At 51.6% G+C, this 14,517-nt stretch overlaps 4 protein-coding genes across 4 annotated transcripts; all 4 read left to right on the forward strand.

Annotated features, from left to right (window-relative positions):
* Window positions 1-1,591: 1,591 nt before the first annotated feature.
* On the forward strand, window positions 1,592-4,283 carry BROUX77_000639 (uncharacterized protein; the record flags this gene model as incomplete). Its single annotated transcript, XM_073751364.1, has 5 exons — window positions 1,592-3,086; window positions 3,147-3,287; window positions 3,353-3,646; window positions 3,739-3,978; window positions 4,147-4,283. 5 exons carry the CDS (start codon window positions 1,592-1,594, stop codon window positions 4,281-4,283), a joined length of 2,307 nt encoding a protein of 768 aa, XP_073608876.1.
* A 2,026-nt stretch (window positions 4,284-6,309) lies between these two features.
* On the forward strand, window positions 6,310-8,552 carry BROUX77_000640 (uncharacterized protein; the record flags this gene model as incomplete). Its single annotated transcript, XM_073751376.1, has 9 exons — window positions 6,310-6,454; window positions 6,517-6,672; window positions 6,737-6,798; window positions 6,869-7,052; window positions 7,124-7,506; window positions 7,581-7,749; window positions 7,821-8,015; window positions 8,088-8,407; window positions 8,475-8,552. The coding sequence occupies 9 exons, from the start codon at window positions 6,310-6,312 to the stop codon at window positions 8,550-8,552; spliced, it is 1,692 nt and encodes a 563-aa protein (XP_073608877.1).
* Window positions 8,553-9,612: 1,060 nt separating this feature from the next.
* BROUX77_000641 (uncharacterized protein) lies at window positions 9,613-12,912 on the forward strand (the record flags this gene model as incomplete). The annotated part of the gene is made up of 5 exons (XM_073751387.1): window positions 9,613-9,692; window positions 9,784-9,970; window positions 10,071-12,519; window positions 12,594-12,798; window positions 12,873-12,912. 5 exons carry the CDS (start codon window positions 9,613-9,615, stop codon window positions 12,910-12,912), a joined length of 2,961 nt encoding a protein of 986 aa, XP_073608878.1.
* Window positions 12,913-13,619: 707 nt separating this feature from the next.
* BROUX77_000642 (uncharacterized protein) lies at window positions 13,620-14,397 on the forward strand (the record flags this gene model as incomplete). The annotated part of the gene is made up of 2 exons (XM_073751398.1): window positions 13,620-13,806; window positions 13,889-14,397. The coding sequence occupies 2 exons, from the start codon at window positions 13,620-13,622 to the stop codon at window positions 14,395-14,397; spliced, it is 696 nt and encodes a 231-aa protein (XP_073608879.1).
* Window positions 14,398-14,517: the final 120 nt, after the last annotated feature.

Genomic DNA, 14,517 nt, shown 5'->3' on the forward strand with positions numbered 1-14,517 from the left:
CCAAGTGTTTAAGTCCACGTTCAAGCACGAGTCGAAGAGGGCAGTCGCTGAGGCATCAACAAAATCATGGCGATCCAGGTGCCTGGAAGACGGAATTTCGCAGCGTCTCTGTGCAGAAAGACAAGCTCATGTTAGCACACTTGAGCCTGTTTCTATTACCTAACAAAGTGGTACAGGCCATACTAATGCCATGGTTAGAGTTAGAGCAACTTGGCCCACTTGTTGACGACTTACACCTATCATAGCCAACTCTATACATCCATGTGCACTCGTTCTGTATGTATGCACATCCGTCCTGGATCTTGGCAATCTGACGACAAAGAAGCTTTTGCCCCCATGCAACGCGGAAGATCCAAGCATCCTCTATTCTACCCTGACGAACTGACTTTTGTACCACAGAGCATTGTGGTGTTGAGTTTAAGGCTGGGATCGGCAGGCAGCCCTGATGAAGGGGTTTGGCCCTAATTCGCCTTTCTTTCCCTTCTCCGGGTTCCAGAGGGACTTTGTTTAATTATGAGCTTACACATGCTGCATTTACGAAGAGAGATGCGACTTGCCAGGCAGCAGGGCTTCCAGTGGGAGGAAATGGAAGCGGCATTTCCAGTGCAGAATACAGGCAGACTTCTTGTCTCAGCCTGTGTTGGCTTCCATCAGGGCAAGGGCAATTGACGCACACGGGCCGGGGCAACATCGAGAAAGGCATGAAAGAGGCCAGACAAACATATAAAAGACCTGACAAAAACATACGTCACACCTCAACGTAGCTTGATGGCAGCAAGCGCCCGTAAGTCATTTCTTGTCCCGAAAAACCGGCTTTGGGCTCTTGTTGGTGATGACGAGGAGGGGCCGTAGTACTGTACAATATGCAGCATGGGACTCGTGTAGTTATACTGTGCTTGTACATGCGCACTGTACCTAGTATAACCAGGCACGTCGTTTTGCGCGGGGAGAAAAAAAAACCCAATATGCAGGTGCACTTCCACGCTGGGCTGCAGCTGCTGGATTCGGCTTAAATCAGCACCTGGCTCCTTCCTTATCTTGCGGCCACTGGGTTCTTGAGCCGTAGCCCAAATGAAATGGGCATACATGCATATATGCATATCACAGAGAAGAGATTGGAGAGATCAGAGCATGAGCCAGCCGGTACACCAGCAGCCAGAAGAGGGGTCTGTCTACTCGTCTCGCACCTTGTTAGATCCCTACCTACGTTATTATGTGCGTAGGCAAGGTAGGGTAGTTATCTGTCGGGTTAGAGAAGCTTTGTCACATGCGGTTTTCCGTGCGTATAACTGCAGCAGTTTCCCGTTTTTGGTTTTTCTATCGTCCTTTTCCCCAAGTCTTCCGTTTGCTGTTTCCTCGCCGCATAACTATTCTCTGTCTTTAGAATAAGCAACAGCCAATTCATCTACAAAACCCATGCGCTTTCCTTTCTTGTTTCTGCTGTTCGCGATCCGCACCGTTTGCTAGTGTTACGCACAATTGCGGAACCACCCACACAACCATAAAAGCCACGAAAACGAAAATCCCACCCAACCTCAACTTCGGGTCTTCCGCTCTTCCTGCCCTCTTCACATCACCTACCACAGCCAGAATGTGGAACCAAGGTTACAACCACCCGGCAGATGAGGACTCTGAGCCCCAGAACCAATTCATGTCTAGCTTTTCCTTTGACGTCATGACAGCTACTTCAACATTCCCAAATGAGAGTTACTTCAAAGACTCCAAGGGTGTCACCTACCGAGTCCAGAAAGTTGAAGACGGCTCCACGCCTCAGGAAGTCAGCTCAAACCCACCCAGACATGCTGCCATTCAAACGGCTAATGTTCCCCAAGGCGTCTCTAACCAGCACTCGGACCATCGCCGGCCTTCCGTGTCTTCACAATCTGTACTCCAGTCTCCGCCCTCGCCAGAGTCCACCCTGGAAGACTATCGCCATCTTGTTAGTGCCAACTTCGCCAGCTACGACTACAGGCCAGATTACGGCCGAAGCAGCGGGGAATTTCAACATCAGCAGCAGCAGCAGCAACACCAGCGCCAGCGAAACCAGTCCAACCCTGTCTCTGAATACGAGCTCAGCAGAGATATGGATCACATGAGCATCAGCACCCACACCCACACCCACGATCACCATGATTACAACCACCAGAATGAATACCAGCGTCACCGGTACCGGCACTCACACGGCCTTCAAAGCCCAGACGTTGCACAGGGCGCTTCAAGTCGGCGGTACCAGCAACAAGTCCAGGAACAACAGCGACAATCACAATACATGAGCTACGAACCACGGCACAATAATGTTTCCGAGTTGACTCTAACCCAAGGGTCAACATTTATCGCAAGCCCTACCATGGCCTCACAGTCTTCAGTGCTTGAGTCGTACCCACCGGCTCCACGACGCATGCCCCATGACAGGAGCACCATTGATAGTTCAATACATTATTCGGTCCCCAACTTCGATCCCTCAATCCGGCACCGCCATAGCCAGACGCATTCTTCATCGCAAGAGCACTACTATGACGACCATCGACGGCAGTTTCAAGAACATCACTCACAATTGCACAACGCCAATTCATCGTCTTCATTGCCGCAGTCCCACCACCCGCCTTATTCACCCGATACAGCTCAGTCTTCCAACTTCCAAGATCTTCCGTTCGAAACTCGCCGTGGTTCAGGCCTCGAATTATCACATACAGAATCAGCTCCAACTGAAGTCTCTTCACAAGTTTCAGGACATTGGCCCCAGTACTCCCAACGAGCTCACCGGACAAATGTGGTCAGCCATGATTCTGACGGAATGATACCGGTAGTTGAGACTGGAGGCTACCCCCCAGGGCAGCCTTATGACACCATGTATCCTATCCCTCTCAACCACAGACAAGGGTCTCTTTCTTCGGGGAGCAGCAGCATTCGAGAGTCTGTGGCTCCCGGAGAGGAGTTGATATATGAAAGCCCTTACAAGGCACTCGCGCTTTCGGCCAAAGTTGGAAGTGAATACAAGGAAGGGGCTCTTAGGGTGTTCCATGATGAAGGTCGAAAGCAGATCCGGGTATATGTCAACATTGGGTCATACTCGGAGTCACAGACAGGTATGCCGAGCGCAAGGAGCTAACCAAAGATCATGAGGCTAACATATGTGTTTTTTTCAGTCCGTGAGAAGGGGGGTGTCCTGATCCCATACTACGCATACTCACCACATGGAACAAACGTCATTTCAATCCATGATAATTCTAATGGCAAGGGCGCCAAGTCAGGACCAATCTGGCTCTTGAAATTTACCTCCACAGACAGTAAGAACAATCCGAAGCAGCCACTTGAAAATCATAAGAAATAGTTTTGTTAATTCTATCTTTAGATCTTCTTGACTTCCAGGGAAGGCTTACTGGCGAAGATGTAGTGCTTGATATCTCGTCGATTCGGTCTTTGAAAATGCAACGAAACAGAAGTTCAACCAAGGAAACATTCAGTGGCAGTCTTCGTGTGCAGCTTTGGCACGAGCCACGCTCCAAGCTAAGGCTGGAAGGCTCGGGCGGCTCGGTAATGAGTAACGGCACCGTTCTGGCGGGTCCGCTTCGCGAAAAGACGACACTCAGCTCGTCCAAGTTGGTGGTATTTCTGGGCCGGACAGAGGGGTTCTTCATGTGCTACAGTGAGTTTCTTTCTCCATATTTGAGTAGGCCCCCACTAGGTTCTAGTTGCAAGCAGCCGCTAACCAATTCCACGTCTTTTTTCTTCTCAAAGTTACCGATGAAATTGAACTGACAAAGGACGCTAATGATCCGTGCACAATCAACCTTAAAGCTCGGCAATATGATTTGGCACTTATGAGGCGGTCCCGGTCGGGCGTCATGGGTAAAATTCACGAACGGAAAGGAACACAAGCGGCGAGTCTGAAGCTGGTTGGCCGCGCGATCAACCCCGACGAGCAGGATGACTTCGCGACGTACCGAGTCGTGACGTTGGAGTTTGAAAGGGAAACAAGTAAGTCTCTACCCCTACTGGTGCTATTGTACAGGCGTTGGGCGAGGGGCGGGCTTATGTGTGAGAGACATAGCAGACGAACCCACCAAGCCAAGGCCACTGAGAATCAATATCGGAACTGTTTATCTAACCCTGAGTCTCCTACCCACTTTTTTTCTTTTCTTTTAGATCAACTCCAGTTCACCGAACAGTGGAATAAGCTTCTTAGGGCAAGGCGGGCGCAAAGACAAGAGATTAGCCAGATCAAGGACCAGATGGCGCGCCAGGGATTAGGTGCTCGAGACGCGCTAAAGATTCGCACGTGAGTGACAACAAGGGCCCTGGAGGTGAGGAAGCATTTACAGTATGAGGGGGGAGAGGGGGCCAAACAGGAAACACATGAGACAGACAGGAATATATTCCGTTGCATGACGAGCACGGCCCCGAACAAATCGGCCGTATGAGGTCGGGTCAGATCAGCAAAGCTGCAAACGTTCTGAGCCAAGCCGAGCAAAAGCGGATGCACATGGCCACCAACGATGCACATTGTCGAGTGGGGGACTTACCGCAGCCTCCGCAGCAGCAGCGAGAAAAAGATAATTCAGGAAGGACTATGACCAGGACTGGAGACGGGGAAGGGGGAGTTGACAAGGCTTTTGCTTGCAAGAACCAGTGATGTCATTGGGGCGGAGAAAGGGACGGATAGAGTTTTATGTCTAGCTTGGGAATAGTCGTGCTGTCTTATCTCTCTTCCTCTGGCACTGCATTACGGGCGGCCGGCTGATGATAGCTTTGGAGGATACAGGTCCAGGATGCAAGACAAGTAGGTAAGTTGGATGTATGTACAGCCTCCGCCCCATCTGCAGCTTCTCTCCTCCTCATAGGCCAAACCACATGCAGAGCGTAGGAGCGACCAGCAGAACGAGTTTTCTCTCATCCTACACTTGGTGGCTGGTCGTATCTCGCTCTGTCTTTCCCACATCCGATGCCAAGGATGAGCTGAGCGGGGAGCAAGTCGGCCAGCCAAAAGAAAGAAAGCGAGTAGACCCAAAACGAAACGAGAGAACGCCCCAGTTCTATGGGATTGGCCTGCACCCCGGCCACTACAATGTTACAATTTGCACAATCAATCCTCAGTGCAGGTATGCGCACATTCAAGACAGGCTGCGGGTTCCGTGGCTATGCTATGCTATGCTACAGCGTCCGAGTATGTGTATGCGTGAGTCTTTATCAGGGCCCGCTCAAGGCCTGCAGAACAGACTCATCTGAGAACAAGCATGTTTTGTTTTGTGCCTGATACACGCAAGATTTCGCAATTTGATACGGGGCCGCAGGCCTATCAACCCGCTGTCAATCACTGACTGGCCCCCCAGCATGACAGATTGCTCTTCTCGCAACAGCCAGAATAAGCTATCTCCATTGAGCCTTTGTCGTGTACCACACCCCTCTCTTTCTTTCTAGTACGCCACCCCCAGCGCTTTCATTCCGCCCTGCTGGGGCGGCAGAGGCATCTAGCGCGAGTGTGCGTCGGCCGCCCTATCTCCAGCTGCCCACGGCGGCTTTGTCTGTGCCTGAGAGAAACTGTGAGAGATACGGGACTGGATGTGTGAGGCGTGTGAAGTAGAAAGCCGACATTATGCTATGCCGCCGTGCCTGGATGCCATGGCCCGGGCAAGGTTGGCGACCTGTCAGGGTGCTTGGTTTTTGGCTATCGTCCTCCTCGTCCATCCATCCTGTCTTGGTTGGCAATATGTCCAGGCTTATTCCGTGTGATGAGCGCGGGAAGAGAGAATGAAAGGATCCGCTACTCCCTGTCCATGTGGGCGATAGGCAGACTGGGGCGAACGCCTACCCACGGCCATGGAAATGCGAGTGTATCATTCTCTCTGCACAGCTAACAAGTCAGATTAGACGGCAATATTGCTAATGCTACCTACACATTCACTATCACACTGTAGGTCTATCAGTGTGTGATGTGGCTATAGTGGGCTAGCTACCAGATGGATGGTTGAGCACCCCCAGAGAAAGAGAGAGAGTGTGTGTGACCTGCAGCCAGCTGAGCCCGCAACAGTACTTAACCGGGCCCTGGCCGCTTCTTGTGCCTGTGCGAACATAGGCCATCCTCGAGCTGCTTATTCTTGTGTTTGTTTCTTGTGTCCTTAGGTTTCGTATCCCGTGATACCACAAACGGCTGCCCAGTGCCACGCTTCTGTTTCTCTTCACAGCACTATTACCTGCACAAGAGTGTCTCGTCTCACTTCTGGCATATATCCTATTACCTGGGCAAATACCACGCCTTTGCCCACTGCAATATCACCCACATCCTATAACGCCCGCGTGTCTGCCTGAGCCATGCATGAGCCAGCAGTTCACCTCCGGCCCATCGCCTCAGACGACTACCTGTCCATTGAGACATACCAGCCGGTGCCTGTGGGCGTGGAAATTGGCAAGGAGACAGCGGCCGAAGATGATTATGATGAGTTCTTGATTCCCGAAGGTACGTCCGGCCATCCCTATCGTCTGTTTCTTCGTTCCCCAAACTGACCGCATGCTTGATAGACCGCAAGCTGGGCGTCATGTCGACGGCGCTGCTCATCATCAACCGAATGGTGGGCACTGGTATCTTCAGTAACCCAGCCTCTGTCATCAGAGGCACAGACAGCGTCGGTGCCGCCCTCATCTTCTGGGTCCTTGGAGCCTTCATGACTATGGCCGGTAAGCAACACTATCCTCTCTTCCGGAGTATTAGGCTGCTCGGACTTGTCTAACAGTAACATAGGTCTCTTCGTCTATCTTGAGTTTGGTACTGCGCTGCCACGATCTGGTGGAGAGAAAGTTTATGTACGCTGCCATCATACACCAATGTTCCCCCCTACGGCCAACACATCTTGCTAACACCCCTTTCCTTCAGCTTGAGCGAGTCTACCGCAAGCCAGTCTATCTTGCCACTTGCATCTTTGCCGTGCAGTTTGTTCTGTTTGCCGTTTCAACCAGTAACTCCATCAGTTTCAGTAGCTATGTTCTCTTTGCAGCCACTGGCGACGAGAAGATTGGCAGCTGGGCCAACCGTGGTATTGCCGTGGGCATCGTCACCAGTAAGTCCCAGCCCTTGGCGGCCCTGAGCCTGTATCCTCGTGATCATTAACACTAACACTCTCATTTGTAGTGGTCAGCTGCATCCACGCATTTACGCCCCGTGCCGGTATCTACATCGGCAACGGCCTGGGAGCCTTCAAGCTGGTTCTCCTCCTGTTTGTCATTTGCTCCGGCTTTTCGGCTCTTGGCGGCCACCGCAAAGTGCCCGACCCACACAACTTTTCCTCGTTTGACGGTGGCTCTTCGCGCTCCTCTGAGAACGACTTGAGTACCAGTGCTACAGCCGCCGGATATGCCACTGCGCTACTCCAGGTTCTATATTCGTACAGTGGTTGGGAAAACGCCAACTACGTCCTGACTGAAGTCAGAGTCCCAGAAAGGACGCTCAAGCGTGCAGCGCCGATGGCAACCATGATTGTCATGGTGTGCTACATCCTCGCGAACGTTGCCTATGTAAGTCTGGAGAACGTGGATGCCACTGCTGCTGCTCTGGGAGACACGCCCTTCTAACCTTATTTTCATTGCAGTTCGCTGTGTTCAACAAGGCCGACATGGCACAAATGGACGTCATACTAGCTGCCAAGTTCTTCGAGGCTGTCTATGGCGCCGGCAACTTCAGCTCAAAGGTCATGCCGGTGTTTGTGGCCATGTCCGCCATGGGAAACATTTTTGCGCAGACATTTGCCATGCCTCGAGGTAAGACGCCAGCGTCATCCAAAAGGAAGCCTTAATTTGCAATATTCTCTGTACTCACACTCGCTTCGTAGTCAAACAAGAGTTGGCCAAGCAGGGCATCTTGCCCTTCTCACGGTTCTTTTCCAGCGATTGGCCGTTCCAGGCACCCTCAACGGCTATTTTGCTGCACTGGATTTTCTCTGTGGTGTTGATTCTCGGTTCCTCAACATCCGATACATACACCTTTGTCACCAGCATTTTCATCTACAGTGGCAACTGGATCAAACGTAAGCCTCTTCCATGCTGTCTCATCACGTTGGGTGAAATCCTTTCTTGCCCACTAACACGTGCGCGTATAGTCTTCCTCGCCATCGGACTGTTATACCTCACCTGGACGCCAAGCGAAGAATGGGCCAGGTCGCGCACCACCTTCCGGAACTACCCGCCCGTCACCATGTTCTACACGCTTTCGCTGCTTTTTACGCTTGCAGTGCCGTTTGTCCCTAACGACGACCTCAAGCATATTCCCTACTGGGTCGTACCTACGCTGGGAACCAGCATGCTGTTCGTCGGCGCACTCTACTGGTTCGTCTGGGCCAGGGTGCTGCCGCTTTTTGGCTTCCACGTGCAGCACGAAGTCGAAATCATGCAGGATGGCAGCGAACGTGTGCGCTATCATGTAAGTCAAACTTGTCCATGTCGGTTGGGTGTGGGAGCTTGGAAGCTAACGTTGTGCTTGTGTGTAGCATTCTCGGCCAGGTGGTCTCCGTCGCAGAAGACGGGCCGGAAAGTTTTTGCGCGATCACAGACCCTGGGCGTCATGAGATTGGTGGGGTGTTGGTGATTGTTGACGAGTATCCCGTGTATTGTTGTTTCAACTCTTCCACATGCCGATGTCAGACGAGATCGGTGTCTTTCATGTGTGTCTTTGTTTTAGTAGTAAGTTAGTTAGCATTAGTCATTGGAACTAGGGTTAATGTATGTCAACTCCTGTGTAACCCATGTTGCAGTCCTACCTGGCCCGAAGCCTGGCGGCTGGCGACAGCTGACACAATCTGCCAGAATTAAGCTTCAGAGCTTGGATCCCTCAGAACCTAGTGGCCATCTTGTCTCCTACATTTGAACCCATACAAGACATTGCATGCGATGCTGCAGAAGCACCAGCCAAGCTGAACGACCGACCCGAGCCCAAGCTCCAGCTCCAGGATCCTGCCTCTGATTCGCCCGCCTTGCGCTGACAGCCTTGCTCACTTTGTTCTTTTGCTGTCTTCTTTTGTTGTTCCTCGGCCCGCGCTGGTGTTGTCAGTCTCGCAATGCTCAGATACTTTGCTGCCAAGCTGTGACTTTGTTTCCTGCTACTATAACTAATTTTAGAGCCAGTTTGTTGTTTCATACACCGATAACTGGACGTCGTTTCTGCCCCTTTGCTGTCCCCGACCCTCTTCTTTTTCTCTTCTCACTCTCTCAGTGCCACCCACCGGCATCTCCAGCTTGTTTGCCCATCTCATCGTGAATATTCCCGAGCATTGCTTGCTCGCTACGAACCTGGCCCCAAGTCACCCACAGCCAAGCACCGAGTCCGTCCGCCGCTGTTCCCGCTGGCCTGCTCCTTTGCTGCATCTCGGCCTCCCATCCGCCTGCTTATTCATCAAACAATTGTATAAAAGTACATGCTCGACTCTGCCTCCACAAGCCTCGCCTGGCACCCCCAACACATACCGCTCTCTTCGCGCAATAACTTGAACCACGTCTCATCTGCCTCCCGGCTGGCGCCTGGCACATTCGTCCGCTTTGCGATACGCTGCTCCCGTTGTACTACTACCACTACGCTCTTTGCAAATAGCCACGCCCGCTCCTCGGTGCACTTAACCCCCTCCGCGCATCATGTCGTGGACCCTGCTACAGCGCTTTATTGAATCGGACGTCTTCAATTCCAATCCGTTCCTGCCCGTGTCCTACTTGACGTATGTCTCCTCTGTGCCGCCCGCCCACGCCTTTTGAAGCTCATTTGGAGCTCATGTTCGCTTACACAATCTTTCTCTCTCTGCCGTTTAGCCGCTATGCCGACCATATTGGAATCAACTATGTCCTCTGTAACAAGCTCCGCCAGTTCCCCTACGAGGACATTGAATTCTTCCTGCCGCAAATATGCCATCTGATCATTAGTCTGGACAACGAGTCCATGGCGCTCGAAGAGTTCTTGCTGGACTTGTGCGAGGAGTCTGTGACTGCTGCCCTGTTGGTATGTTGGCCTTGTTTCTTTTTTCTGTTACCCCCCCCTCATACACCTCTGCTCTTCGTTCCCCTGTACATGAGATGCCCCTCTGCTAATATCTGACTAGACCTTCTGGTTCTTCCAGACATACCTCCACGACCTCTCTTCAAACCCCCAATCCGATGCCTTCCAGACCTGCCGCCGTGTATATAACAAGGTTCAACACATTGTCTTTGGTCTCCCCGATGCTGCCCGCTACGAAAAAATCCGGGAAAACATCCTTCCCGTTAGCGTGCTCTCGAGCTTTGTGATTGCCAGTGTAGCCGTCCCAATCTTGCCACAATGGGCCGGCCCCTTGGCTGTCGCTCAAGCCAGAAAACCTCCAAAGGGTGAACCGGCGGAAACGCGTGAGCCAAGCACCATTACACGATCGGCAACCGCAAGGCCCGCAAGTCCTCGATCAAGGCGACATGATACGCCTCGTATCACCAGTCCCTCGGATAGCGCTCTCGCCTTTCCAAGCACGGCAAGACGGCCATCTGCAACAGACTCGCTCGGCTTGGATACGCCTGGCCAAGAAACCCTCTCTAACATCAACAATGACAGCGTATTGCCTACCGACATCCGCAAACCCGGGGAGCACCTAGAACTAGCATTAAAAGAAGCCCGTTTTAGTACTTCGTCGCTTCCTCTCATGGGCGACCTTCGCTCGCCACAGCCTCCACGCCCTTCTACACCTCTTTCGGCCAGCATGACCATGACCTCAGGCTTAAATGCCCTTCATCGTCGCCATACCCACCGGGATCCTTTTGCAAAGAGTAGGCGGTCAACAATTGAGCTGTCCAACATACAAAAGACTCGCCTCCTACGGCAACACTACTTCCGCAGCGAAACTCAGTTTCTTACAGCCCTCGAAAACATCTCCAATCGCTTGGTCGCTGTGCCCAAACCAGCTCGCCTCAGCGCGCTGCGCGCCGAACTTGCGCTCATTGCCCAAGACCTCCCAGCCGAAATCGATATACCTGTTATCTGCCCGCCAACACTGGTCAATGGGTCTCCCGGGAGAAGCAAGCATCACCGCATTGTGCGCATCAACCCTGCCGAGTCAACGGTACTAAACAGCGCCGAAAAGGTCCCTTTCCTCCTGATGATTGAAATCCTCCGCGATGATTTTACCTTTGACCCCGCTACTCCGGACAACGAACGACTCTTGATGGAATTAATGTCAGAGAGTGGTTCCAAGAAGCGAATCTTTGATCTTTCTGAAGCCCCACGAACACCCATCGTAAATAATACTCAAGAACCACCTCTGGACAGTGTGTTTGAGCCAACGTCTGGTGATCTAGGGACGCCTCAGGTTATGAGTAAGTTTGGAGACGACACCAGCAGCATCCTCGGGAATACGCTTCTTGGGTCTGGTAGCGCCAACGCTTCGGTTGTGCCTGATCTTCCAGTAACTCCCCGGTCATCTGGAAACTCAACATCTGGATCGAGTAGTCCAGTGCGGCAAAAGCAGCCACAACCAACACCTCAACTCTCTGTTCCTGTTCTGCGCGGCCATGGTATCGAGCCTGACTTTTCTGCACTTGCCACACACATGCGCACGGCATCGCAAATGCTTGCACAACTGGAAATAACGACACGCAAACGGCCCAAGCATGAAGTCGAAGCCATTCGCGCCAAGATCATTGCCAGTATGCAGAGTCTTGAAGAACAGAGCTTCGACATCAATGACGAGCAGGGCCCTACCTTTGACACCATTATGGCAAAATCAGCTGTGCCGTCAGCCTCAGACACTCCGGCAGATCTTGACGAAGAAGTCGAACCCACTGACACTGCACGTGGTGAGGCGCGCATGGAGAATGATTTCAAGACTGGCGGTATCCAAGGCAAGGGCGATCGCGATGATCCTAGTGCTGCTGTCTTTGGAGAAGCGTGGCAGGCTAAAAAGGCACGTATTCAAAAGTCGTCGCCATACGGTTGGATGAAAAACTGGGATCTTGTGTCTGTCATTATCAAGACAGGCGCCGATCTCCGGCAAGAGGCTTTCGCCTGTCAGCTTATCAGCGCTTGTGAAAAGATTTGGGCTGAAAACAAGACCAAGGTCTGGGTCAAGGTCATGAAGATTTTAGTCACGGGTGAGTCGTCGGGCTTGATCGAGACCATCACTAACGGTGTCTCTGTGCACTCGATCAAGCGCAGCCTGACACTGGCAATGGAACCCTCGCCAAAGCGGCGCATTGCGACTCTGAAAGACCATTTCATCAAGGTCTTTGGACCGCCCAAGAGCAAGGCTTACAAGGCCGGTGTTGACTCTTTTAAGCGGTCACTCGCCGCGTACAGCGTGATTTCATATGTCTTTCAGCTCAAGGACCGGCACAATGGAAATATCCTGATTGATAGCGAGGGCCACATCATCCACATTGACTTTGGCTTCATGCTGTCCAACTCGCCCGGGTCAATGGGCTTCGAGGCTGCGCCGTGCAAGTTGACTCAGGAATACGTCGATGTGCTTGGCGGGCTAGAAAGCAAGGCCTTTGCCGACTACAAGAAGCTCTGCAAACAAGCATTCCAAGGTATGCGTCATCTCCTTATCTTCGTTGTCTGTACCGCGCACCCCCTCTGACTAACCGAACCCGCTTGACCATAGCCCTGCGCCGCTCAGCTGACAATATCATCGACCTGGTGGCCATGATGGCTGCCGAGTCCAAGATGCCTTGCTTTGCCGTCGGCATCGGCCCGGTCACGTCAGCCCTGCGTCAGCGCTTCCAGCTGCAGCTTAGTGCGGAGGCTGCCGAGAACTTTGTCGAGACGGACATTATCGGCAAGTCCGTCGGCAGCTATTACACTCGCCTGTAAGTTTTTCTTGACACCTTGCACTTGGCAGCCCGGCTCTTGCATGGATACTAATATTCTGGTTTTCTTTTAGCTATGACACATTCCAGTACAGAACACAGGGTATCTATTGAGTCAACTGTCGGCCTCTTCTCGTTTGCCTTCTCTTGGGCTGTCTACGTTATAAAGGCATACATTTACACACACATACACGTTATACCATTTCAAGTATTTCTTTTTCTTCTTTTGACTCTATTTATACAACTTTCATTGTATACGACTGTATCACATCACATTAAATCTCCCATCTTTATATGCGCGAGTAAAACAGAAAATGTTCAGAAAAATCTACGAGATGTGTTTGACATGAGGAGTTCGAAGTCAAAACCAACCCTGGCGTGTTGGTAACCCTAAAGTGAATATCACTAATCACTACATCTCTTGATCCGTATTCATATGACCCCATGTTTGAGCCTGGCTTTTCCAAGCTCTTCCTGTGTGAAACTCTTCTTTTTTCGACGCTGGCGTCCTCTCATAAGAAAAGACACCCATTTCATTCTTTGCTCAAAGACAAGTTGTGGTTGAACATGCGTTTACAATTCGGTTGCCATGCCAACCACTTGCAAGCCTGTCTTAAGCTATGATCTAGACAGGCAACTTATAAGATGGCAGCGACAGCCCAAGGACGTTCAGTCCAACCTTCGTCTTTAAATTATTCTTGCTTTACGTTACTGATTTCCCACTATAGAATAATCTGCCTCATAACTCCTTGAACTTAGATTGTCACTATTCAGCTTCTTTTTTTTTTTTTTTTTGGTTACTCTCACTTCATCCTTTCACAATGGGTAACGCCTTGTCTCTGATATACACCATCTCCGTCGTGAGTGACGAGACGGACCCGCGATATGTGATTCCCGGCGTAGACATGACCAAAATCACGCTTTCAGACTCAGATCGATGGGTTCTTCGATTTGCAAGCGACGCCGAGTTTCCTACTCTCTCTTGGGAAACTCTCGAGAAAAGAATAGGTAAGCAAGCTCTGGGGGGACTGGCGCATTCAGGGCGCCCAATCACCTGCGGAAGAGCGGGCTGGCTAACATGTCATGACAGCACAGAATGACCTAGATGGCCTCCAGCGAACACCGTCCGAGCTGAAGCGCTACGTCAAATGGGGTCAGGATACGCGAGAAGTCTACGGTTCGGTCATGGAGTATCTCCTGCAACACCGGCTGCCAGCAGCCTGGGGCCGGCCGCCATTTACATGTGTATCTGAGGTTCCCTTTGCGGACTCGAGTGACTATTGCATACTAACCAATGAATGGCCGTATGCTCTGGGCGAGGGCATTGTACATGTAGTCGTCTGGACGCGCACGCCAATCGAGACAGACGCCATCATCGGCGACATGACGCCCCGAAGCCGGGCAATCGTTGACGCGTTCGTTGAGAGAACTTTTAGAGCAAGAGTGGGCGCGAAGAATGTGCTTTGGTTCAAGAATTGGACTGCGCTACAGAGTGTTAGGTCGCTGGACCATGTTCACGTGCTACTGAGAAACGTTGATCGGAGGTTCATTGACGAGTGGACTGGCGGGGTGGTGACGCCGCATATGTTGACTCTCTAGTGGCGAGCTCCAACGGTAAGGAATTCTTTTTTATTCACGCATGTACACTTGTCGTCCATGGATGCTGGAGAAGATGAAGAAAACAATTCAGAAACTATATGCAGCTGGTCTAGTATAGCG

This window comes from Berkeleyomyces rouxiae (assembly GCF_048999995.1).
Source record: "Berkeleyomyces rouxiae strain 22BRR77 chromosome Unknown BrBRR77_ptg000001l, whole genome shotgun sequence".
Taxonomy (NCBI): Eukaryota; Fungi; Ascomycota; class Sordariomycetes; order Microascales; family Ceratocystidaceae; genus Berkeleyomyces; species Berkeleyomyces rouxiae.